The sequence below is a fragment of the Carassius auratus genome, chromosome 1, assembly GCF_003368295.1.
Source record: "Carassius auratus strain Wakin chromosome 1, ASM336829v1, whole genome shotgun sequence".
NCBI lineage: Eukaryota > Metazoa > Chordata > Actinopteri > Cypriniformes > Cyprinidae > Carassius > Carassius auratus.
Window position 1 is genome coordinate 4,331,579 of NC_039243.1, and position 27,145 is coordinate 4,358,723.

At 40.5% G+C, this 27,145-nt stretch overlaps 2 protein-coding genes and 1 long non-coding RNA gene across 4 annotated transcripts in view; 2 read left to right on the top strand and 1 right to left on the bottom strand.

The window, feature by feature from the left end:
- Positions 1 to 27,145, top strand: part of LOC113039050 (zinc finger protein 501-like) — an 847,435-nt gene that overhangs the window by 81,529 nt on the left and 738,761 nt on the right. The gene's annotated exons all lie outside the window — the stretch shown is intronic.
- Positions 518 to 3,774, bottom strand: LOC113042664 (uncharacterized). The gene is made up of 5 exons (XR_003275609.1): positions 2,742 to 3,774; positions 1,414 to 1,708; positions 1,160 to 1,210; positions 865 to 896; positions 518 to 780 (listed from the first exon to the last, which is right to left on the bottom strand). It is a non-coding gene; the product is annotated as an uncharacterized LOC113042664 (long non-coding RNA).
- On the top strand, positions 6,388 to 9,953 carry LOC113039729 (polymeric immunoglobulin receptor-like). The gene is made up of 7 exons (XM_026197815.1): positions 6,388 to 6,643; positions 6,738 to 7,040; positions 7,596 to 7,931; positions 8,037 to 8,075; positions 8,166 to 8,468; positions 8,553 to 8,852; positions 9,719 to 9,953. The coding sequence occupies exons 1-7, from the start codon at positions 6,592 to 6,594 to the stop codon at positions 9,751 to 9,753; spliced, it is 1,368 nt and encodes a 455-aa protein (XP_026053600.1). The 5' UTR covers positions 6,388 to 6,591; the 3' UTR covers positions 9,754 to 9,953.

Sequence of the window (27,145 nt, forward strand, 5' to 3'; positions counted from 1 at the left end):
TTATAAACCAAAACCTAATTTTAAATTAGTAATATGCATTGCTAAGAACTTCATTTGGGCAAATTTTTTCAATATTTAGATTTTTTGCTCGCTCAGATTCCAGATTTTCAAATATTGTCCTCCTAACAAACCACACATTAATGGAGAGAGGATTTATTCAGCTTCAGATGATGTATAAGTCTCAGTATCTCCAGGGTCACACAAGATAGGGGTCATCATTTGTATAAAGGCCGTCCAAACAGCGTCTGTTAGATCTCACACAGAGACACTGAACAGTCTGACTGAAGCAGAAACCCAGCGTAGAGGGGTTCAGTGAATGTGGTGTTGAATGTGTGTGTGTGAGTGTGTGTGTGTCAGAGATGCTGTAGAAGGACAGAGAGCCGGCCGACACGTCCAGATACACTCCTACTCTGTTAGATTGAGAAGGGGCTGGTATATTAGTCATATGATTATTGTGATAGGCAAGATATTGGTAACGAGAACACTTCAGCACCCAAGAGCGTGCATTTCTGCTGAACAAAAAGTCATTGTCAGCTCCTTTATACCTGGTTCCTTTATAGGTCACTGCTATCTCAACCCACATCCTCGTGCTCCATTCAGTCTCCCAGTAACAGCGTCCAGTCAGACTCTGAACACTCAGAACCTGCGGCTGCCAGTCGAATCTCTCCGGATGATCCCGATACGGCTGACGATCTCTCACGTGCGTCGCCTTGCGGTTCCTCTCAGACAGCAAGAGGTTCGGATGAACCGTGTTTGGATCCAGCGTGAGATCACAGGCATCTGAACACAAGAAGAGAGCATTTAAAGCTCTAAAGTACTTTGGCTAAACACTGGAAATGTGTCTGTGTGTGTTTTTAAACCTACACTGTTTAATCTCAATATCTCAGCCATTTATACTGTAGAGGAACAAGCACAAATAAAGGTAACGTATCAGTGGCATATTGAGTGTGTACTGAATATATAGCATGTAGCAAGTTGCTGTATAACAAATGCAATAAGGTCCCATTAGTTAACGTCATTAACTAACGGTGTGTTCATGCTAGCTCAGGTTGATTACATGCTTCTCAAGATGAATTAAGTTGGATGTTAAGCTATCTCCTGTCAGAAAACTTAACGTATTGTAAAGTGTTTGCGAAAATATCAATGTAAACGTTCCTACCTTGGAGGTGGAAAACTCTTCAAAACTGGAAATCGTAATTTCTTCTCAGCACTGCAGTGGATTTTGGAAGCATTTTTCATCATAAGTTCATGTTAACAGACACAATCTCTTCTTCTCGTAATGCAGAAATGTTGAAATCGACATAAACTTAGACTAGTAAATGCTTTAGAAATGTCTATAATTATTAGTACCATGTTAACAAATTTAACCTTGTTATAAAATGTTATTAAAGATGTAAATCCAAATGTTCCTACCTTGGAACTGTAAGTGAAAAGCTCTTCAAAACTGGAAATCATAATTTCGTCTCAGCACTGCAGGACTGTTGCTCTAGACGTTAAAAAACACAGCATCTTATATATTGAATAATAACTCTTTTCAAATTGACCTTGTTATGGTCATACATTCTGCGTTCTCAGTATCAGCAGTTGAAACAGAGGCATGGTTCTTCTTTAAGAGCCATTTAAACCTGTGTAGTTTGTTTGAGTCCAGATCATCCAGAGTCTTCAGAAGCAGTTCATCAACAGGCGCCATCTTTTATCATTGATGTTTCTGTGCAGGAGAAGACATACATTTAAAACAGACACAATGACATGCACCAGACTGAAAAATGTGGCACTAAATATCAAATTAGAATGTAATGCAGTTAAAATGATGATGAAATACATTCGCAAACAATCATTATGATTTTATTAACTTTGCATTTTGTAAAGAAACTACGTTGAAAACAATCAGAGAGAGGCACGACACTGTTCAAGAAATGCTGCTGCAATGTTGCTTGGTGCTATTTAAAGCTGATTTCTGTACACAACATATATACACAAAATTATGCCCAGTTCAGGGTGCATTTGAAAGAGTTCCAGTTATTACAGAAAAAAAAGTAAAATTGAAATATTGTTAAAATATTGTAATCTGTAAATTATAGAATATTATCAAACCTGTAATCTGTCATGAAGGTCAAGTATGTGAACACAAAATGTGGTTTTATTAACAAAGTTCGGGAGGAGCACGATCAGATAATCATCCAATTTGGCAGAGGTGCATCTCGTTTAGCTAATCATCTTAAATAGCACACAAGCATATATTTATTTAGCCTTCCTACCTCCTGTCCCACGACAGTTTTTCGGCATCCCTCCTCCACCCCAACTCCTCACTTCTAATCTATTTATCCCAAATTAGGGATAGGGGGAGTTATTTTGGTTCGGGCTGTGCTCCGGGCCCGGACCCCTCCCCCTGGACAGCATGTCAAAATATCCCTACTATTCGCCTTCAGATTAGATGTAAGGGTGAACTCGTGAAACAAGAAAATGCACATTTGCTAAGTTAAATCAGGCTTTATATGCTGCAGTACTTTATTAAGATGAAGGTAAAATGTCATCATCTTTTTAATAGTACATTTAGATCAAATCTGTCTAAAGAGCTTTACATTCTATAGCCTTTATTTCAAAGCATAGTAAAATTGTTTCACTCCATGAATTAGGATATTTCAAAACTTTGCTGTAACGTTTGCTGTAACCACATATAAAAATGTAAATATGCATGCTCAACCGATAAAAAAACCCTTGAGTTCAAGTTAATTTCATACCTTCAGTGACAATCCTTTAGAAAAAGATGAAGATTCACTGGAAAGGGATCTTGGACTTACATTCGCAGCTCTGTCTAACTTTTGGTAACTGTAAAAATGCAGCCTGGGCTGAAAACCTGTTTGTCTTGTTGTGCTGCTTCTTTTAAAAGAAAGATCTCTTCACACAGATCAACATTCACAAACTCATAGAAAGCTCAGAGAATATACTCGTATTGTGGCACAGGTTTGGTCTGACTCCTGAATACCATCAAACCTCTGCAGGAATCAGCAAGTGAACTCACTATCACTTACTCATGATAATGTTAATGTGCACATCTGGATATTTAGATATTTACTTCTGTAAGTGATAAATAAAGAACATCAAATGAGGATTAGTTGCAGGACATCTGACACAATGAATGTATTTCATCGGCACCGCCAAGAGTTCACGCAACCGTTAAATCAAAACCGTAAGTAAAATGAACAAGCACATTCAAAATCGATTTAAATACCTCGCATTTTGTTTGAAGCAGTGGGAGTGGAGTTAATATTCATGGATGAAATATGGTAAAACACTTGAAAAAATAAAAGAGTTGTAAATTAATGGTTGAGAGCTGTAAATTAACAGTACTTCAGTGGCACCCCTACTGTTATTTAACGGCACAATTTTTAAGTGTGCTACTATTGTTAATAATACAGCTTCTACTTTACTTCTTTCTGCTGCTACCAGAGTTGCTCCCTTAATTTCTATGCACCATTTTATCCATCTTCAGTTTGTTGACTTGAGTTTGATTGGCTTTGTCCTCATTGTGGAATGCATGATATCTGCCACCACAGCGGATTATTAACTGTAGATCTGGACTGTCCTCTATGTGATCCTTCAGTGGTCTATTCCTCAGTGAATCTGCGTGAGTGAACAGAACGATGGTGTGGCGAGCAGCTTCTTCTCCAAAGTTCCCCAGAATCCATTTCACGGTCTTCTTCTTTTCCTCTGTGTATTATTCGTCCAGTCTGATGACCAGCAGGAACACATGAGGACCAGGAGAGGACATGTTCACACACTTCTTTATTTCAGTCTGCACTTAATTTCCTTTCTTTTTGAATCCTTCAGACGTGGAGTGTCGATTATTGATATGATTCTTCTACCTTTTCTTGTCTCTGTTTTCTCAGATTGTTGAGTCCTCTTTTTTCTGTTTTAAATGCTCAGCGAACACATTATTTGTAGCGCTCATCTCTCTCTTGCTCTTTCTTGATCTAGATGATTGATGATGAAGGACTGACAGAACACGAGTGCTCAGGTTAACTCTCCTTATATGAAAATGTGATCACATGACTGCAGTTTCTTCTGTTTAAATTGAACTTAGAGATATTTTCATTATTAATATTATGTTCTTAAATAATAATAATATATCTTTGTCACTCTAAATACAAAGTTTCAATTTACTTAAATGCAATAAAATTTACATCTAATTTGTTTAATATGTTAGCACATTTAAACGTTTCATTTGAAACATAAATCTTTTGTAGAGGACAACAGCTTTGCCCAGGTTAACTCCATTATGCGAACTGCTAATTAAAAGTGAATTGTGCTAATAAAATTGCTTGCAAACATGTGCAGTCATTTGTGTTTGTGTGTAGATCTCATTTCCAGAATATAGCCACACATTTCTTGTATTTTTGTATTTGCTATAAAGCTGTTCTTTGTAGTGCAGTTATATTGCAGCCCAATAGCTGCCAAACATCCACACCTAGTGTTCATGCTGAATATATACACCAACAGAAAGAAAAAAGAAAAGAGAGAGAAAAAAAAAAAAACTCACAGAGCTATCGATGTCAAATTTGACAGGGCAGTAGTCTTTCAGGTCATTAGCAAACCAAGACTGAGATGCCAATTGAATTAATGCTACAAAATAATGTTCCACATCACTTTTGCATCTGCAGTGAAAGGTCCCGTTCTTTGTGATCCTGTGTTTTAAACTTTAGTTAGTGTGTAATGTTGTTGTTGTTAGAGTATAAATAATATCTGTAAAATTCTAAAGCTCAAAGTTCAATGCCAAGCGAGATATTTGATTTAACAGAATTCGCCTACAAAAAACGACCCGTTCAGACTACAGCCCTCTAGTTCCTGCAGGAATGACGTCACTAGAACAGTTTTTTGACTAACCTCCGCCCACATGAATTCACAAACAGGGGGCGTGGCATGGTCTTGTTGCGCTCTGACAGAGAAAGAGGAAGAATTGTGTTTGTGTTTGTCGCCATGTCTTTGAAACGCTGTTATTTTCATCTCGGAGTCCAATCATCTTTGTTTGGGCTTCCCAGGGACGCTGTGCTTGGAGACTAATGGTTACAATTTATGTTTAACTCAGTTCCCGAAAATTATAATCCACATGTAAAACTATGTGCAGCACATTTTGCTGAGGACATCTTCCTCAATCTCAATCAGTTTAATGCCGGAGTCGCACAAAGATTATTCCTGAAAGATGGAGCAGTTCCCTTTTTGTCTGGAGAAGGCGTTGTTTATGGACCACAACCGGTAAGTGTATTTTATTACTTAAGTTGGTGCGTTTAACAGTTTCTGTAACTTATTACACAAAGGGCAACGCTGTTTAGCTTTGTTAACTAGATGTTAGGGCTGTCCAAAAAATTGAATGCGATTTTCAAGAGCATCTTGTCAGTATAAAAAAAATCCTGCGATTATAAGTACATCTCCAGCAGTTTTCAAAACAAATCCTGCCCACTTGCTTCTCAAAAATAAAGTCCAATCACGTTTGGGGGAGGGCCGCGCGTGGTCAGCTGCTGTCGAATCACAACACAGGAACCGCTGGCCCAAACAGAACTCGTTACGTATTTCTGAAGGAGGGACTTTATAGAACAAGGAAGTCATCAGCCCGTTTTTTATGACAGTGAAAACAGCAGTATACAGATAGGTGAATTGTGTGAAAAATACTGTTTTTTTACACGTGAAACATGAACACATGTTAGATTGCACACTGTAAACACAATCAAAGCTTCAAAAAGCACGAAAAACAGGACCTTTAATGTTGAAATCTTCTGTAATCCTCGGCAAACTGGAGAAGCACCCGTCTGCAGCCTGCAGATCGAGGCGGGGCTGCACCTGGGGCGTGTCTGCATGTGTAGCCCCGCCCCATACATACTCTGATTGAGTATGAGAAAGGAAATGAAAGGTTGTATCAGTATTGTTTTAATTTATATAGCATGACAAGACAATTATTGTTGATAATTATCTGTCATACAGTTGATAAATGACACCGCAGTAGGCTAATGTGTCTGATGTGTGCCATTTCAACTTTTATGAAACTGTAATTTTATTTTCTACATTGCAAAGCATACACTTTTCCTGCTCTTTATTTCAGGAAAATATGCTGCTCCTCATTGTTTTAAGTGAAGAAATGGAAGAAAACAGTTGCCTAATGCATTAAAACAACTCATTAAAAAATTATTAATAAAGCATTATATTCTATTCAGTTTTAATTGTGTATCTGCTCGACCGGTTACTTAAGAACTGGCTCAAAAGAACGATTTGTTAAAGAACTGAACATCACTAGACATGTGTGCTCTGAGCAGTGTTCATTTAACACTTAAAATTGCTATTAATATGTTTATATGCTTATACAGTATGTTTCTCTGCATGTTTGCAGAGTCTTTCACACATTTAATCACACTTAACGCCCTGTTCATGGCTGGAACCGTTCAGAGAAAGAGGAAGCAGAAATTTGAGAGGAGGATGTACTTTTAGCCATAATTTACATTCATACATTGCATTGAAGGTATTTGTCAGTTCTTTCTTTCTCTGGACTGTGATCTGATCTGGTTTTTCTCTGAATATCAGTGAGACTGAAGTCAATCCAGAATGACGGCCACCATCATCATCTTCACAATCATCACGCTCTGTCTGATCTCAGGTCAGTCCTTTACTGCTCCGGGTCAAATATTACATTACATTAACCTTACTGACCATATATAATAACCCAGAGCAAATGAACTTGTGTTTGTCAGGTCAGGTCCTCTGTTTCAAAGTGACCGGCTGCACTGGAGAGAGTGTAATGTTCAAGTGCACATACAAGCCTAATGATCAGCATAAAGGAAAGTATTTCTGCAGAGACAGAGACTGTAGGACGGGCATCAGTACTGAGACTCAGCGCAGCTGGGTTTATAAAGGGAGATTCTCTCTGTATGACGATGAAGACAGCAGATTCTTCACAGTGTTCATCAGGAACCTCAGCAGAGAGGATGATGGGGAATATACATGTGGAAACAATCAGACATGGAGTCATGATGTTAAATTAGTGGTGAACAGAAGTGAGTATGATACTTTATTACCTACTACATTAAGTATTATGTTTTTTATTATAGTACTGTTTAAAGGTGCACTACTAGAAAAACATAATAATTTAGCAAATTCATAAATAAGTGTTCAAGCTGCCTCAATGCATTATAATAATTCACAACAGTATTAATAATGATTAATAATCTGAGCTGACAAATGCCAGTTTATGTCAGTGTTATTTGAGAGACCATGCAAAGAAGACCCATCTACTATAAACGTTACTTGTGCAAAAGACATTTTCTTCTAGATATTTGCCTTGTAGTACAAACGTTTTCTGTCAATATTGATGTACAGTAGGATGACAGATATGGCTCATGATTTGATCACAGGTGATCCTACAGTACATAGACCTAAAAACAAACACAACCCATGTTTACATGAATAACTCTGCAAGGAAAGTCACACTTTCTGTTTCAAACAGAGATGGCGATAGAGAGGCCAAAGTTCCCCAGTGCACCTTTAATAATACTATTAACACTTTAAGATTTGAGTGGGTGTCACAATGATTTTGTTGAAATCATTTTCAGCCTCTTCTTCTTGTGGGACGTCAGTTCTCCAGACTGCATATAAAGGACAAACAGTCACTTTCCACTGTGAATATAATCATATGTTTCAAACACACACCAAACTCTTGTACAGAGTGAACAGAGATCCTGTGCTTGTGCTGAACAGCTCACAGACATCACAATCATCTGAGGAGAAGTTCAACCTGTCTGACAGTCACAAAGATCATTTTAACGTGACCATCAGAAACATTTCTGCAGCAGATGATGGAGTTTATCTGTGTGGAGTGGAGATATACGGATCTTCAAAAAAGAGGACATACATCGCCTTCATTAAAGAGATTCATCTGAATGTTTCTGGTGAGTTTAGCTTCATTTTGATTATAACATCCTTACAGTGCTGAATAAGAAACATTAACCCCTCCTGATAATGTAATAAAGTAATGAATAAATCTTGTGTTGCAGGTCAGTTAACTTCCAGTAAACCTCCGCTGACTTCATCCAGTGTGTACAGTAACCACAAACCACGCAGTTCAATAATAAATGCATGTATTGTAGAGTGTATGAAGAGTTCTCTCTCTCTTTGACTGTCAGAGCCTCCAGTGGTCAAGCGTGAAGGAGATTCAGTCCAGATCAAATGCTCTTATGATGAAAACTATTCAGCAGAAGTAAAGCATCTGTGCAAAGGAAAGTGTTTGACTCCAGATGATCTGAAGAACTATCAATCAGATGAAGATCATGATAAAAACACAAAGATTTCAGTAAAGAATGACACTGAACTCAGTCTCTTCACTGTGAACATGACTGACCTGAGAGCAGAGGATGCTGGGAAATACTGGTGTTTAGTGAAAGACACGTTTAACGTTTCCATTGAGCTCATGATCGTCATGAAGAAAGGTGAGGAGGTTTATTTGGGAAGAATCTCAGTGTTTCTGCTCTTCCTGTAATCTTTCTCATCATATTTAATGTTGTTTTCTTCAGTCGTCACTCGTGAAGCGTCTGTCGGAGGATCAGTGTCCATCAGCTGTAAATACTTCAGGAATCAAACACTGAGGTTTTTCTGCAGAGGAGATCAGCCTAATATCTGCTTCATAGACGGAGTTCGTGTTTCATCAAATAACAGAATAAACAGCAGATTCTCTCTGACTGAAGAAACCTCTGCTGGAGTCTTTACTGTGAACATCAGCGATCTGAGAGCAGAGGATTCTGGGAAATACTGGTGTGCAGAGGAGAGTTCTGGATCCTTCATCTTCACTGAGGTTCAGCTACATGTGACCACAGGTAAAAAGAGGCTTTCATTTGTTGCCAATACTGAGCACAGTATAATGCAATCTTCTCAAATTACTGTCTTTCTTCAGAGGAACACAGAAGAAGTCAAGTCAAGTCACCTTTATTTATATAGCGCTTTAAACAAAATACAATGCGTCAAAGCACTGATCAACATTCATTAGGAAAACAGTGTCTCAATAATGAAAAATGATAGTTAAAGGCAGTTCATCATTGAATTCAGTTATGTCATCTCTGTTCAGTTTAAATAGTGTCTGTTTTTATTTGCAATCAAGTCAACGATATCGCTGTAGATGAAGTGACCCCAACTTAGCAAGCCAGAGGCGACAGCGGCAAGGAACCGAAAAAACCTTGGGAGAAACCAGGCTCAGTTGGTGGGGGGGGGGGGGGGGGTTATTTTGAGGGTTATTTTGATAAATGTTTTTTGGCCATGCTATGAAAGTCAATGCGGGGTCATTGCCAATACTCTTCAAAATACCTTCTTTTGTTCTCAATAAAGTCAAACAAGTTTGAAAAGACATGAGGTTAATGACAGAATTTATGTGTTTTGGTGTAATGTCCCTTTAATTAAAGCAGCATGCTGTGGTGAAGTCTGCAGCGTCAGGCTTATTTGTGTGCAGTTATTTTCACTCTAGCTTTAAACCACAGAGCACTTTTTGTGTTAAAGTAAAACAGAAAATAATGCTGACTATTGCTTTTGTGTTTTAGTTTAGTAAAGTGCAGAAAGCAAATGTTTTAATGCAGTCAGTATGAGTTTAAAGTGATATTATGACATGTCAGATGTATGGATGTGTATGAATATTTGTAGATGAATGTCATGTACTCACTTTCTCTGTGATAATACCTCTGTGTGATTTTAGGTTTCTTCTGTCAGAAGCATGAAGTCTCTCAGTGATGCAATACAGTGCCCTTCAGTCAGGACGAGGTTCATTCTGATTACAGCAGTGAACACATAATGCCAAACTAACATTACTGTGTAATATTTTTGCTTATGTTGTTGTTTTCATCTTCTCAGCGGTGCCATTTCTTGCTATTCTATAAATATCTGGTGTCAGAAATCAACAACTACTTTTTGGATTTAAAAAATAAAAAAAAGAAAATAAAAAAAACTTTGAAACATAATTCAGTTTTATCGAGTTACTGACCATCTGGTGATATCTATAGGTCACTGCTGGGAGAGATGCTGAAATATATTGTGTGTGATTTGGTTGTACAGCTTTCTAGAAAACCTTTTCCTTCATGTGCTGAAATATGCGAGCAGGCTTCAATGTTTAAGTGTATTATTTCGCTAACTTTTCTTGATTTGATAAGCATCAGTCTGCCAGAACAGAAACTTATGAAAAATCGGTCATTAAGGTAATTTTTCTTAGTTAAAGTACTTGATGTCATACAGGTCAGATTATTTTATTTTACCAGAAAGTACCACTGAAATTACAAAATCTCTTCAATGGAGGAAGAAAAATGGTTTCAATGTAAAGAAAACAATTTGAACTCCAAAATATGGTTGTTATTATTCATAAGTAAATATATATATATATATATATATATATATATATATATATATATATATATATATATATATATATATATATATTTCAAATATTATAATAACCACACACACACACACACACACAAAATGCTTTGTTGTGTATTAGTCTATATATTTTAAATGTTGGCAGAAGCTATCCTTTCTGCAAATAACACAAAACAACAGGAAATGCTGTATTTCTTTTATAGTGATTTATTAACAGTTGAACTGGTTTTTAATGGTTGGTTGTATTGTTTATTAAATATGATTTCCCATATGAACGCGCATGTTTTGCTTCTTTACGTAGGTTAAAGGCCTAGCTGCTGTTTTTTATTCTGACAAATAGCTAAAAATGGTAAAATGCTGGCCGCGGCCGCCCTTTCATCTAAACGGCCCTAAACCGTTTCCCATTCATAATGGGAGTACAAACCACTACGGATGCTATATATTTTCGGCCGCTAGGGCTATCGTGTCTTTTACATTTTCAACACTTCAAGCTAAATTATGAATGGGTTTAACAATTGTTTTAATTTTTGTAGTGAGATTACATCTATTCCACAGTTCAAAACTGAATTGTTTTGCCACAAACATGCGCTCGTCAATCTCCCAAGAACAGCCGATTACTAATATTATTTTTCAGTGCGAGATTGTAGTATGCATATGTAACCCTCCCCACGCCTTACAAGTAATGGGGAAGGTGTAAAAGAAGGGCAACAACCACAGTGTGTTTCCTTGCAAGCACAAACAAATTTATTACACACGAATGGTAAGAGACAAAGAAACGAAAACAACAAAAAGGTTTAACCCACTACAGACCATAGGGTTCCAATCCCATACAATGCCAATTCCACTGCGAAGAATACATTCAATCACAGCACAAAACCAATAACACTACAAGTGTAATTGAAAACCAACACGCACTTGACTCAAACCACTACAAATTGTGCCCCATCACCTTAAGAGAGTCAACCATGCGCACAAGGATGGGAACCTCTTTGTCCTTGGTTGGTTAAAACAAAAAAAACAAAAACAGAAATCACAGTCCCACAATAACTTCAAGTCACTTCATCATAGTGTAAAGTCATATCTTGTTACCCAACATTAAGCCACCAATATTTTAGATAAAAGTAAACGGCAATCATGCATCATCTGTAAAACAAAGAAAATACAATTCATGATTGCCCCTTTAAAATATTAGAATTAAAAACAATTAAGCAAACTTCAAATACTCCAATATTCAATTAAAATAAGTACCTGTGTTAATGAATACATCTACTCAATTTCTGAGGCATCCACCAGTATATATTCTTTAAGCACTCTATAAAACAAACAACACGTTAAAATGGCCCACACTAACCATAACCATAACCATGAGTCACAACCCTTACCTCCACAATTTACTTTAATAATGTTCACAAGGCAACGACTAGTTTCATTAACACACAACGATGAAACATACCACACAGCTTCTCCTACTTAACACATGGTCCCACAAAAGAGAAAGGCCAGAAGATTTGATTTCCCCCTTTATAGTACTTAGACTCATGGGACCTGTAGATCAAAACATGTGTAGTCCCAAGCATGCCTAATAGCCACTACTAATGCTACCTTCACCCCATTACATATATATTGTCAGAATTCCATATTTCATTATACTTTATTATTTTGGATCAGTTGTTGAAATGCATAATTTCAACATACATTTTTGTGACCAAGCAGTTGACGGAAACCGAAACGGCGCATTATTTTTTTTTTATACAAGGGGCACAGTGTTTTGATTTATTAGATCCCCAGTGAGGGAGAGAGAGAGAGAAGTCCCACGTAGCAACATTGTGTCGGCTCAGATCCGGCTCACATCTGGCACCCGTTGAAAGATGATCTGGCCCACACAAAATCTGTTAATATATATTAAATATGAAGTAATTTCAGCCTTAGTAATCCTGTTCACAAGCTGAATCACTAAAAGGATCATCGACATCATCATCTTGCTTACATAGGCCTCGTGCATGCATGTTATGATAACATAACAAAGCAGAGGAAAGCTAACTTTTAGAGAAAAAGGCCAGCATTTTTCTTTTTTAACCGTCATGAAAATATGTGCTTATGTAAAGGAGCAAAACAAGCGCATTCATATGGGAAATCATATTTAATCAACAACAAAAACTGACGCTACAGCCACTGCTCAGTTCAGCTGATTCAGCACACCAGTTAATAATTCACTATAACAGAAATACAGCATTTCCTGTTCCTCGTGTTATTGCAGAAAGGGTAGTTTTCCCAATAATTAAATAGACTAATAGACAACAAATGAAAAGGAGAGAAAGCAATATGATTGGACCTCGGACTTGAACTCCTGTCACTAAAAGTAACATGTTATATTTGAGATGAACACAGACCACTACACTACAGAAACATAACAGGTCATTTCTGTGTTTCTGTGATGCGCAGCTGCATTTTCAGCATCATTACTCCAGTCTTTAGTGTCAGAAATTATTTAAATCACAAAATCTGTCCCTTGATGACATTCATCAACTAGCAGATTTCTGCTATTATAAGCATTATATTTAAATATAATTAAATATATAATTAATTATAATTATATAATTAAATCAAACTTAAAATCAAACCTAACAAATGAGTAGGCCTATACTAAGATTTATTAAGCATTAACCTTATTAAACCACACCACAGTTTCTGATATGTGATGCTGCTCTTAGCCACTAGAGGGAGTGTGATTGTCCTTAATATGAGCCTCATATGAGTTAAAAACGAAAGTGAAAGAATAGGAAAATAAGCATTGTAAGCGTTTAGTTATAAAGCATTTATTTTGTTTTCCTTAAAATTAAATTAATGCATTCATCAGACGGTTTTATCCAATGTTACGAAGGCTGCAGACTTCTACTGCAAGCGACTTACAGTGCATTCAGGCTAACATTTTTTTCCCTAATATGTGTTCCCTGAGAATCAAACCCACAACTTTCTCTGCTAACGCAATGCTCTACCACTGAGCCACAGGAACACTTTAATATTATATATTATTACATTAATATGTTAGATATTCTTCTTGATCATTTGTGCTTGTCTTCAACACATCTCTCTCTGCTGGCAACTGCAGTCTTCATTATTTTTGTATCTGCTGTAATACTTCTCATCCATAGTTTAATTATATAGCTGTTAGTATCATCAACTACAGACTTAATTAACTTAATATCTTTAATAAAAAACAAAAGCCACTATTACAAATAACATTAATAGACACCAGCTGTATTCAAGGCTATGCGTGTTTCCACAGTGAAGAAAGAAGAAAAAGAAAGGCGATTAGAAGTATATGATTTGTGCATTATATATATATATACTTCTGGCAAACTGATTGCTTACAAAGGACTGAAGGTGTTCTGTCAGTTTCACACAGAAGTTAATCTTGTTTTTGGCCACAGAGAAAACATTTCAGCTTCTTTCTCAACACTGACCTGTAGGTGTCAAAAACTAACTGCTCACACAAACTAAGTGTGTCACTTTGTCTATTCTCAGCGAATGACACAATTCAAATTGAGAATAAAAACAAAATACACTGGAAATATTAATTTTGGTGTGATGCTGTAATTGACAGATGCGTATTCACAGTGAATCTCCTCTTTACTGAATCTGACTGTAGCTTCACTGAGAGACTCTTCATTCTTCTGGAAACTGACATCAGCGTACAGGAGCTCATCAGAGGGGATTGTGGGTAACTGAACTGTGGAATAGAGAGGAGTTGATCCAGGATCTGAGACTTGAATCTTTTCTTGAGCCTGCAGGAAACAAAATCACCCAAACATGAACTCTTAGTTAAAAGGTAAAGTTTATACACAGATCAGTTCTGAAACTCACCGTTTCATGATCTCCTGTCTCTCTTCTGTCTGATGAGATGACATCTGTGTGTGAACAAGAGAAAGAGACTGAGATATTGATGAGAGGCAGAGGGTAACAAACTCATATTTATTAAATGTTCAGTAGTGTGTGGTTGTGTCACACCATGTTTCCTTCTGTATTTAACTTTGAGCAACATGAGCACCAGACACAGAGCCAGCAGGACCAAACCCACAGAAACCACAGCTGTCACAGGAAAGCCTGCAATCACATGATGGATCATCACAGACATTGACATTGTCCCAGATCTTAACACGCCAAAGCACAGTGCCTTTAACACAGAACCTTCATTAGAAATAGTTCTGTAGAAAATTTACATATATCATGATGTATAACGATATAGGGATGTATTAAATTGATCTTACGTCATTTATTTCAATTCTGAAGCACTAAATCTCTTGGATCAGCGGACAGCCATCTGCTCTCCTCTCAAGTTCACGAAAAAAAAAAAAAAAAAAAGAAGGATCTGGAACGCGCACTGCGTTGTAATTTGCCGCGATAGCAGAAACGTAATGACGTCATTCAAAATGAAATTTCATTGGATGAGTTTATAATCCTTAATATAAATATATATATTTTTTTATTTATAAAGGATTTATGATTATAAATATTTTATTCAGGTCACAGATACATATTTTAATCTCATATTTGCTTCATTATTCTCTCTGCTACTAACCACTAGTAACCATGGGTTACACATTCCCCCCCTGAATTCAGGCACGTCCTCGGGCATGGATGAGGTTGAATCGTCACTACAGTGGGGAAAGCATCCGAACATCAAAGGTTTGATGACTAGTGGGTGTTGTTTCTTCCAATGAAGTGGTTAAAGCAGAGCTCAAACCTTGTAGTAGGGACTGAATGACCAATGTCAAGGGATTTCCTAATTTATGATACTCAAGTTTATTAGGAGGTTCACACTGCCTTTTAGAACGTCTAGGGCCATTGGCGCCTAGGTCATCATCCATGACTGGTTGGTAACTTGAAGCTGTTTTGGTAGGTGGTGTTTGATCACTGGATTGAACTTCATCACCCACAGGGTCTAATTTCAGCACTCCTCCCTCTGGTCTCCCCTTCAGCCATATTTCCATTCTTTCCCAGAATCCGCTTCATTGGTGTTGAAATCAGCAGAGTTCACCACAGGTAAGTGATTCTCACTGTCATTATCTTGTTGGTTTATCTGTTGAACTCCTTCTTAGTCTAGTGTCAGGTAAGGTTCTTTTACAGGGTTCACCACAACAGGGGGTGGTTCAATGGACTCCACAGCAGGTAAGTTCTTTACAACCATGGGGACTCTCAGAAGGTAAGACAGTTTTTTTAATGAATTCGAACTGGCGTCTTGAACTTCTAATATCAAGAGAGTCATCATCAGATTCTGACTGATCGCTCATTAGATGTTCTTGGTGAGCAGCTTTCTAGAGCAGAGTTTAGATCTGGTTATAGGTTTACGCTTGAACATTCAGAGGACCCAACTCTTCAATTTCGTTCACAGATAAAAACCCACAAGGGCGAAGTAAGTCACGGTGTAGAGTGCGAACTGGACCGTTCTTTCCCTCAGGCTGGACTACATACACTGGGAGATCTCCAACCTTCCGGACGACTACATAAACATCTGACTCCCATTTGTCTGCCAGCTGTTCTTGCCTCTCAGTCTCAAATTCCGCACAAGGACTCTATCTCCCAAATCGAGGTTAGAAACAACCACATGTTTGTCAAATCTGCGCTTGTTACGTTGAGCCACTTTTGCAGCGTTCTTGATGGCAATCTCATAGCTCTCCCTTAAACCCTCTTTCAGATTCCTCACATACTGAGAGTGAGACGTTAGTCGATCCATTCACTGGCAGACCAAAGGCCAAGTCAACTGGCAGCCTGGGTTGTCTTACCCAAACATTAGTTCATAGGGAGTATATCCAGTCACATCATTTCGAGTGCAATTGTAAGCATGTACCAAGGGCCTCACATACTCCTTCCAGCATGACTTATTTTTGTTCTCAAGAGTACCCAACATCTGGAGAAGGGTTCTATTGAATCTCTTCCACTGGATTTCCTCTCGGGTGGTAAGGAGTAGTTCTCACCTTGTATATGCCTACAATGTGACACAGCTCTTTGATCAGGCGTGACTCAAAATCCGGTCCTTGATCGCTGTGCAGTCTTTCTGGAAACCCATAATGTACTAGAAGTTTTCCCATAAGCATCTAGCCACATGTTTGCGCCTTCTGGTTCCGGGTAGGCACAGCAGCAGCGTATTTGGTGAAGTGGTCTGTAATGACTAATATATCTTTGGTGTTACTCCTATCTGGCTCTAAGACAAGAAGTCCATACAGACCAACTCCAATGGTCTAGTAGTCTTGATGTTCACCATCTCAGCTGCTTCTCTGGTAATGCTTTCCTACGTACACATCTCTCACATGTCTTAATCTTCTCTTCCACAGATGATGACATTTTTGGCCAAAAGAATCTGGTCCTGACAAGGTCAAGAGTCCTTTCCATACCCATGTGTCCCATGTCATCATGCAGACTCCTCAACACTGTTCCTCGCAAAGCCACAGTAAGGCTAACTGATGGAGTGTGTTTCCTGATCTTGCCTCTTCCTGTAAAGCAGTCCATCTCTTAATTCTAACCGATTCCACTCCCTTATCCACAAATTAGTAGTGAGAGACTGGTTCCCTAAGAGTGGAAGGCTTCTCATTCAGCTCCAAACTATCAATGATGAATTTAAGGTCAGGATCCATCTCTGCTGCTTTCTTAACTCCTCATTGGACAGGTAAGGGAATAACCGGAAGGCCATGCCCATTCTCCCTGTTCAAACTCTTCAGGTAGGACATCTGCATGCAGAGCTAAGGACTAAACAAGGGCAATGGAAGAATTGGACAATTTGCATTCATCCGGGAACTTTCCAATTTGATGTCTGTCGCAGATGGCTCTAATAGCTTCTGGCAGGATAATAGAACCCTCAGCTCCAAATTCATCTAAATGATGAAGGGTAAACTGTTTTATTCTCTCCCTCTCTTACTGGGATGCAAGGTCATCCAAAAGCTCGCCATATGGACGTTCTAGAAAGCCCATCTGCATCACAATTCTGACTTCCAGCCCTGTACTGGAGCTTGAAATTGTAGGTGGACAGACTTGACAACCAGCAATAACTGGTAGCATCCAGCTTCGCAGATGTCAGAATGTAAGTCAAAGGGTTGCTATCTGTTACAACCACAAATTCTTGCTCCATACAGGTAATCGCTGAACTTCGACGTAACTGCCCATTTAAGGGCTAGAAATTCTAGTTTGTGAGCTGGATATCTGGTCTCACTTCTCGTCAACCCTCTGCTAGCAAATGCGATCACCCGCATTTGTCCTTCTTGTTTCTGATACATGGCTGCCCCAAGCCCAGTAGTACTGGCGTCAGTATGCAGGATGTAAGGAATCTTTGGATCTGCAAATCCCAAGACCGGTGCGGAGGTGAGTTTCTCAATGATCATGTCGAAGGCTTGTTGACAGGACTGATCCCATCTGTCCCCAAACTCTTTTTTTTGGGTCAAAATACTGTTTGCTCTCATTCCCTCGTCTCAGACCCTTTTGAAGAGGTGGATATCCTACTGTAAGGTCATGAGAGGTTTTATCATCTTAGAATAATTCTGAATGAACCTCCTATGTTATCCAGAAAACCCCAGGAAGGATTTTAATTCCTTGAGGTTCCTAGGTCTTGGCCAGGTTTTAAGGGCCTCAATTTTCACTGGATCGGTCTCCACTCCATTCTCAGATACAATATGACCAAGGTATCAAACAGACGTCTGGAAAAATTTGCACTTTTCAGGCGACAGTTTTAGTCCATACTCCTTCAGCCGTTTTAAAACTTGCAATAGTCTTGACTCATGCTCTTCCAAGCTTTCAGAAAAAATTATCAGATCATCGATGAAGACCAACACCTCCTTCCTATTCAAATCACCCATACATCTCTCCATGAGCCTTTGAAACGTACTAGTGGCGTTGGTGATCCCCTGGGGCATCCTATTGAACTCCCAGAACCCCAGGGGACACACAAAGGCAGTCTTACACTTGTCAGCTTCCTCCATTTCGATCTGATAATATCCCGATTTTAAGTCAAGGACAGAGAACCATCTTTGAACCGGTCAATGCTGAAAAGACTTTCCTCCAGATTCGGCAGGGCATATGCATCTTTAATGGTTTGTGTATTTAGCTTTCTGAAATCAATACACAGACGTACAGAACCATCCTTTTCTTTACAACCACTATGGGGAAGCAAAGGGAGATTCTGACTCTCGGATTATTCCAGCAGCTAACAACTCCTGTAAATGTTTCCGCACTGCATCAATATCCTGAGGATGGATTGGTCGAGGCCTGTGTTTAAAAGGGGTTTCGTCATTAAGCTTTATACGGTGAGTTACTTTTTCTGTATGACCATAATCTAAGTCGTGCATAGCAAAGACTTCGGGCATGTTATTCAATTGATCTGTAATCCGTTTTTTCCACTCAGAGGTCAAGGGGGATCTCCAAAGTCAAATTTGAGATTGGAACGAGCAGGTAGTTTTTCATTCACAGCACTGGAACTTGTTTGTCTACTCTGCATCACCTCTTGGACAGCCCGCATTACAGCGATTATAGTCCTGGGATGGATGGTAATGTCGGTCTGGGTTTCATTCCTCAACACAACTGGTAACTGGTGTTGCCTCTTGCAGGGTAAGGTATGCAAACAGCTGGCAACCAGCAACCCTCCAGGTAAGGCGGGTGAAGTTGGTGATTCCAAGGCTACCCATTTATCAACAGGATGGCAGTCAACCAGAACATGTCCGTCAAGGACTACTGTACATCCCGCAGGTACTAACTCTGGAACATGTCCCTTGAATTTCACCCAGCCTACTACATCAGAACTTGCTTGTCGGTGTCTTGCTTCCAGAACCTTTTGGACTGCACGGTAACCATGGGAGTTAGATTGAGGCAAGGATACTGGTTGCTGGACATAGTTATAGTAAAGGGCATCTAATGGATTTGTGCCAATCAGAACTTGAGGCGCGTTCATCAAATCTGGAACTACCAGGGCTAGAGTAGGTACCTCTGTCTCTGTTCCAAGGAATTCTCTGGGGAATTTGAGAGTTAGTTCCACATATCCGAGATAAGGCACTGTTTGTCCATTCGCCCCTTCCACTTGCAGCAAGTTATCCAATGACTTAAGAGGACAATCTGACAAATGTTCTTCATAGAATGACCAGGGAACTGTGGTTACCTGGGATCCTGTGTCAGAAGGCAGGAAACCTTTTTCTCTCCAACAGTAATTTGGGCAGTGCACTTTACTCCTACTAATCCTCTGGGTAAGTTCCTTAATGGGAATGTGTCATATGCATTTCGGTTGACGGGTGTCTAAATTCCTTAGGGCAATTCTTTCCCTGTCCAGTCTCTGTATGCCCCTCTACAGAGACCATCCTCAGTTTAAAGGTCTCATAGCTGCATCATGGTGGGTATCCCACTGGGCTTGTCGCTCCCTCAGCTTGCGCCTTTCTCTTAAAAGAAACTTTAGCAGGATCAGGAGCATTACTACAGCTGCTGGCAAGATGCACATCTTCCCCGCATCTGAAACATACTTGGACGAGGTCTACTATCAGGTAGTCTACCATCTCTAGACCACTCTGTTGTGCCTGGTTTCAGGTCGTGTGTGTTGGGTGCTGCTTTTGGACTGAAGGAACTTCTCAGAATGGTGTCTGTACATCTCAGGAGCAGTTATTTGAACCCTTCAAATCAGCGATCTGCCTCTTTAAATCAGAAATTTCAGTTGCTTGCTCATCACTCTTCATTCTTGAAGTGGCTGCAGTTTGCATGGCTGTAATCTGGGCTTGTAACTCGGTAACAACTTTTCTCAGTGTACCACTTCATCTGGTTTCGTGTTTTTGGTCTTATCCTTCTGGCTTGAGTGTTTTTGCAGAGCAACACTTGAGCTTGAAGTTCACAGACTTGCTTTGCAAGAGATGTATCAGCTTGGTCATCTTGTGTTTCACATGGGTGTGCAGATATCTGGTTGGTTGACAGTCTCAACTTTGAGGGGGCAGGACAGAGCTTGTTTAGCCCTAAATGTTTCCTCATCCTTTTCTTCCTTCGAAGCATTCTTATCTTCTTCTGTGCGGATAAGAACTACTAATTCTGCAAATGAAGGAGGGTTAACTTTCCTCCTTTCCAGCTGAAGATCGGCAATGAGAGCATTGTTCCAACAGCCACGACAAAACTGCTTAAGAAGACTGCGGTCTCGCTCACCTTCAGATATGCCACCTCGTCGGATTGCTGTGCTCAAGTGAATCTGTTATCTGTGCAGGTAAGATGAAGGCTTCTCACCATGATTTTGGAGAGTGCTCATGACCTGGCTAGCAACTCGTCTCCATCTTCTACAGATCCATAAACAGATTCCAACAACTCTAGATATACTGCAGGTAAGCTGTTGGTGATACATGTTTAACAATATCTGCTGCTGGGGGAAGCAGACTGTCTAGTATTTTCCTGTCCGATGCAAGTCAGAAATAGAAGATCTGTCAGTAGGAGGTCGACGTTTGCACGCCAAGTGTCAAAGTCTGGTTCGTTAACAGGTCTAGGAACCTTTCCAGAGAAGGACCTGAGGCGGAGCGAGGTATTATATGATGGAGCTGTGTCATTGGTTCGGACAATGTGCTCAACTACTACTTTTGTACACTGGGAGGATCAATTATATTCATGGAAAGTGCTGGATGAGATGACACAGTGACTACGGGATGACTAGTTCCATGGTTAGACTTTTCCTTGGCCAGGTTTTGTGAGTTTGTGTATTCAATTTCATGAGATGGTGGGTTTTGCGATGGAAGAGTAGCTACTTGTTCAGGGATCACATTCTGTGGTATGGGCTGGGGACAACTGTCCATCTGGTGAGTAGACTGTGCAGCTATCATGTATTTGAAAATCTGCTGCATTTGAGTATTCAAGTCTTTCAGCTGAAGACGGTGATGGCCCAACAAGAGAGGGGCCGAATTTAATTTTCAGTAATTCGCCTGGAGTATTTCCTCAATTGATTTGCCACTTATACTAGCAATGTTTTGCAATTCTTCCAGATACCCCTTAGCAGCACTGTCACTAGCAACATGAGGGTAGACGCAACCTAAAGCACGCATATCAAGATACAGGTGTTGGTTTTCCTGCTGGGCATCACTGCCTGACGCACCTCCTCCGGTGCCTTTTGAACTTGTGTGTCATGGCACCTCACTGAACACTTTTGTGAGCCTGAGCGGGTCGTCAGCTGGGGACCACCACTCATCGACGTTTCGCTCCTTTAACCCCAGTACGTCTCGTGGTGGCGGAGCGATGGCAGGGATCTCTCCCTGCCACCCCTGCTGATGCCCTAGGTGTTTGCCCCCCAAACCTTCTCCTTCCTCCTTAGCCACAGCCAGAAGCTGCCTTTCTCTGCCTCCTCTGCCAGCTCTTTCATGGCTTTTCGATGCCTTGCTCCTGTGCATCCCATGTCGCGGAGTAGGCGAGCGGTTGAGGAACCTACAAAGCCCCTACACCCCACTTCCACAGGGCAGATAACGGCTTTCCAGCCCGCCTCCCTGCACTCTGCCGCCAGATCAGAGTACTTGGCTCGCTTCCGCTCATACGCGGCCTCCACCCCCCACCCCCCTCCCATGGTACAGTGAGTTCCACGAGGAGGACGGTCTTGCAAGTCTCTGACCACATTATGAGGTCGGGCCGCAGGGATGTTTCCACTATTTCCCTGGGGAACTGGAGCTGCCTTCCCAAGTCGACCCTCATAGTCCACTCACTTCCCGGTGAGAGGAGCCTTGCTGTGTCTCTCTGGCGGGAGGGTCTGATGCTCTCTCCAGCCCTCGCGAACTGGATGGCATGCCAACCTCGAGCGGAAGGTCTACTATTCGCCTCCTTTCTGCATGACTCTGACACCTCTGCCAGCTTTTTCAGTACTTGGTCATGTCGCCACCTATAGCGGCCTTGGGACAATGCCGTCGTGCAGCCCGACAGGATGTGCTGGAGGCTTGCGTTGCTGGTGTTACAAAGGGAACATGTCTCTTCGGCCCCAAACCATTGGTGGAGGTTTCGTGGACAAGGCAAGGTGTCATAGGTTGCTCTGATCAGAAAGCTGAGCCTAGCTTGGGGGATCTTCCATAGGTCGGACCATGACATGGACCTGTCTGTGAGGCCTTCCCATGACGTCCAACGTCCTTGCTGGCCCTGGGACACAGCTTTGACGTTAAGGCGTTCGTGCTCAGTTCTTGCCACTTCCGCCACCACCATGGCTTTCCGGTCTTCTTTGGAAGCCTTTGACCAGAACAAGGGAACATCACCCCTCCAAGGCCTGCTCGACCCTCCTGGACTCTGCCAACCACCTCGCGGTGCTTCAGCCTAGCGATTGCCATGTCGACCTCTTCTTGGGCTTTCCACTTTCTTCCCGTTCTTATCTGGGTGCCCGCTGCTCTCACCAGCTGGTCAGTGGTTTCCCTCAGCTCCAGCACCAGCCGAGCCTTCTCTTGCTTGTATCCCCCGCTGATGGATCGCAGTGGTAGTTGTAGCGTGTTCCTCCTGAAGAGGCCTACCTCCGAGAAGCATCTTGGTAGTCCCAGCCACTTCCTGATGAACGAGTTTGCCAGCCCGTCCATCTTGCTTACCACTGATAAGGGGATTTCGCTCATCTTCAGTGGCCACATCACCCTTTGGTACAGTATGGCCTGGTAACACCACACTTTGTGCTTTCCGGGAAGTTGGCTTCGGTTGATCTTGGCCAGGCCATCTGCGAGCTGCTTCCTCACCGTCTCCCCCATCTGCCTGTCTGAGAGCTCTGCTGTGTAGGTACGACCCAGGCTACGGACAGGTTGATCTTTCACCAATGGGATATTCTCACCGCCTGCGACAAAGATGGTGTTGTCATTTCGAACTCCTTTCTTGATCGACAACATGAGGGTAGACGCAACCTAAAGCACGCACAATAAAAGTGGTACCTGGGGTTGACATACTAACAACTGTTAGAGGTAACAGGGGCATCAATGTTTTCATTGCAGAGCTGCAGGTAAACTCTATGATAGCATGATGATGGAACTCAGAGTTTGGGTCATCAATGAGAAGATTTCGACTAATACTGCCATATCTCAAAAGCCATGACTCTAAGTCTGTGTCTGCCTCTGTTAGTGTCAAACCGCCAACAATAACTGCGTTTGAGATGTTTACATTCTCTTTCTCAATGATATCCATGATGTTAAAGTTCTGTTCAATATGTTATCTTTCTAGAAAACTCAGCTGCTCTAATCAGCCACTGCTGTTGCAATCGCTCTCCTGGCTGCTGGCTCGCCACTTTTTGTAACACAGGCCACCCTAATATCTTTCAAGTTTTTTTGTCAATGGACCAGTAAGTTCAGCAGTCTAGGTTCGTCCGAGGAGAGAGATGTGCGACAGCAGTGAACCGCTCAAGACACGGGGGTTGAGGTACGAATAAGAAAGATTATATTTTAACAGTGAATTAACAACAAAAAAAAAAACAGTTTTGTTTCCTCACACTCAGTATACAATAACCTCAGTTAGTTGCATTCAATAATAAGGATTTGTACCACGTTCTTTTTCCCTTACAGACTTACAGCAATATAACTCATGAAAGTAAATTGACGTTTCCCTTCCGTTTTTCTACCTCGTTGATATCTAATTCAACAGGTTAAATTTTAAAGCAGTTTATCATTAATTTATAATCAACCTTTTCTTTTTTTAACTGTTCTGTTCCTAAATTTAAATCTTAGTTTAATTGTTCAGCGATTATTTACCCATAAACCTCAAGAAAGTTTCTGAAAGATATTAAAACACCCAATAAACAAAATTCCATTCAGTCTGAACACCTCAAAATTTAACAAGAGTCCACTGCTTGCAACAAACAAATCAGAATCATTCTTGGAGAAGGAAAAAAACAAAAAAAAGCAGTTCATAAATTTAGTCCAAGAATCCAGGAAGTAATGAAATCCAATGTCTCTAAAGTCTAAAATTCCACTCCTACCATTTGAAGATGAACAAGTTCAACTTCGGTGCTCTTTCAAAACAGGAATGTTCTCAACCTTCAGCCAATGGGTGGCTCGCCAGTCCAAACTCCACCGTTACACGCACAGGAGAGAGTTGAGACAGTTCACGATCCAGGAAAAGGTTCACACTTCACTTGATCCGTATCCAGAACAGGCCACATGCAGTAGATGAGCATCAACAGAACATTACATGGAACAACAAAGAGAGAGAAAAAAAAAACTGGCCTTGAAAACACAAGGCAAAAAAATAAATAAAAATTAAAATAAAAAAATAAAGAAATAATCAATCATCACTTTACAATGTATATACTGATTCAACACAAATTTCAAATAAACAATATAAACATTTATATACTTCTGTGTATGAAATTTCTTTGTACAAGTTTTTTTCTTTTCCTTCTTTGGTATTTCTTTTTAACAATAAGCATTGCACTTTAATTTTATGCAAGTCACTTGTATAATTTCTTTGTTTGACACACTAAGCATATTAACTATTGCTATTTCACAGGAATTACCATTACTGTTGTCTCTATTTCACTCTTAGGTCTTTTTCCATCATTTACACCACACCAAATAAATGGTTAATTTATGAAACACATTTTTAACAAAACCTTAACCCATATTGTAAAGGAAATAAAATGAAACCACATCAACTCACCAAGGAAACTCATTCAAATGTATATGAAAAATCCAGAAAACTCCCAATGATCCACGTTAAAAGATATCACCCTCAGACACACCCTGCTTTTCTCTCAGTCCTTCATTAGAAATATGTAAGATAATTTACATCAGGATTATGCTAACGCTAAAACTGCGCTACCAACATGCGTTAAGAACGTTACACGAGATAAATCAACTGGTTCTGCGGTTACAAAAATACTAAATTTTATATCATTGATGTATAATGATATAGGGATGTATTAAATTGATCTTACGTCATTTATTTTCAATTCTGAAGCACTAAATCTCTTGGATCAGCGACAGCCATCTGCTCTCCTCTCAAGTTCACGGGAAAAAAAAGAAGGATCGGGAACGCGTGCTGCGTTGTAATTTGCCGCGATAGGCACGTCCTCGGGCATGGATGAGGTTGAATCGTCACTACAGTGGGGAAAGCATCCGATACATCAAAGGTTTGATGACTAGTGACTGTTGTTTCTTCCAATGAAGTGGTAAAGGCAGAGCTCAAACCTTGTAGTAGGGACTGAATGACCAATGTCAAGGGATTTCCTAATTTATGATACTCAAGTTTATTAGGAGGTCCACACTGCCTTTTAGAACGTCTAGGGCCATTGGCGCCTAGGTCATCATCCATGACTGGTTGGTAAATTTGAGCTGTTTTGGTAGGTGGGGTTTGATCACTGGATTGAACTTCATCACCCACAGGGTCTAATTCCAGCACTCCTCCGCTGGTCTCCCCTTCAGCCATATTTCCATCTTTCCCAGAATCCGCTTCATTGGTGTTGAAATCAGCAGAGTTCACCACAGGTAAGTGATTCTCACTGTCATTATCTTGTTGGTTATCTGTTGACTCTTCTAGTCTAGTGTCAGGTAAGGTCTCCCCTTCAGGGTTTACGACAGCAGAAGGGGAGTCATAGGACACAGCTTCAGGTAAGGTTTCTTTTACAGGGTTCACCACAACAGGGGGTGGTTCAATGGACTCCACAGCAGGTAAGTTCTTTACAACCATGGGACTCTCAGAAGGTAAGACAGTTGTTTTAATGAATTCCAACTGGCGTCTTGAACTTCTAATATCAAGAGAGTCATCATCAGATTCTGACTGATCGCTCATTAGATGTTCGTGGTGAGCAGCTTCTAGAGCAGAGTTAGATCTGGTTATAGGTTTACGTTGAACATTCAGAGGACCCAACTCTTCAATTTCGTTCACAGATAAAAACCCACAAGGGCGAAGTAAGTCACGGTGTAGAGTGCGAACTGGACCGTTCTTTCCCTCAGGCTGGACTACATACACTGGGAGATCTCCAACCTTCCGGACGACTACATAAACATCTGACTCCCATTTGTCTGCCAGCTTGTTCTTGCCTCTCAGTCTCAAATTCCGCACAAGGACTCTATCTCCCAAATCGAGGTTAGAAACAACCACATGTTTGTCAAATCTGCGCTTGTTACGTTGAGCCACTTTTGCAGCGTTCTTGATGGCAATCTCATAGCTCTCCCTTAAACCCTCTTTCAGATCCCTCACATACTGAGAGTGAGACTTAGTCGATCCATTCACTGGCAGACCAAAGGCCAAGTCAACTGGCAGCCTGGGTTGTCTACCAAACATTAGTTCATAGGGAGTATATCCAGTCACATCATTTCGAGTGCAATTGTAAGCATGTACCAAGGGCCTCACATACTCCTTCCAGCATGACTTATTTTTGTTCTCAAGAGTACCCAACATCTGGAGAAGGGTTCTATTGAATCTCTCCACTGGATTTCCTCTCGGGTGGTAAGGAGTAGTTCTCACCTTGTGTATGCCTACAATGTGACACAGCTCTTTGATCAGGCGTGACTCAAAATCCGGTCCTTGATCGCTGTGCAGTCTTTCTGGAAACCCATAATGTACTAGGAAGTTTTCCCATAAGCATCTAGCCACATGTTGGGGCCTTCTGGTTCCGGGTAGGCACAGCCACAGCATATTTGGTGAAGTGGTCTGTAATGACTAATATATCTTTGGTGTTACTCCTATCTGGCTCTAGAGACAAGAAGTCCATACAGACCAACTCCAACGGTCTGGTAGTCTTGATGTTCACCATCTCAGCTGCTTTCTCTGGTAATGCTTTCCTACGTACACATCTCTCACATGTCTTAATCTTCTCTTC

Coding starts and splice junctions, on each gene's coding strand:
- LOC113039729 (XM_026197815.1), top strand. CDS start 6,592: ATGACGGCCACCATCATCATCTTCACAATCATCACGCTCTGTCTGATC. Junction 7,041..7,595: donor TAAATTAGTGGTGAACAGAA/GTGAGTATGATA, acceptor AATCATTTTCAG/CCTCTTCTTCTTGTGGGACG. Junction 7,932..8,036: donor GATTCATCTGAATGTTTCTG/GTGAGTTTAGCT, acceptor CTTGTGTTGCAG/GTCAGTTAACTTCCAGTAAA.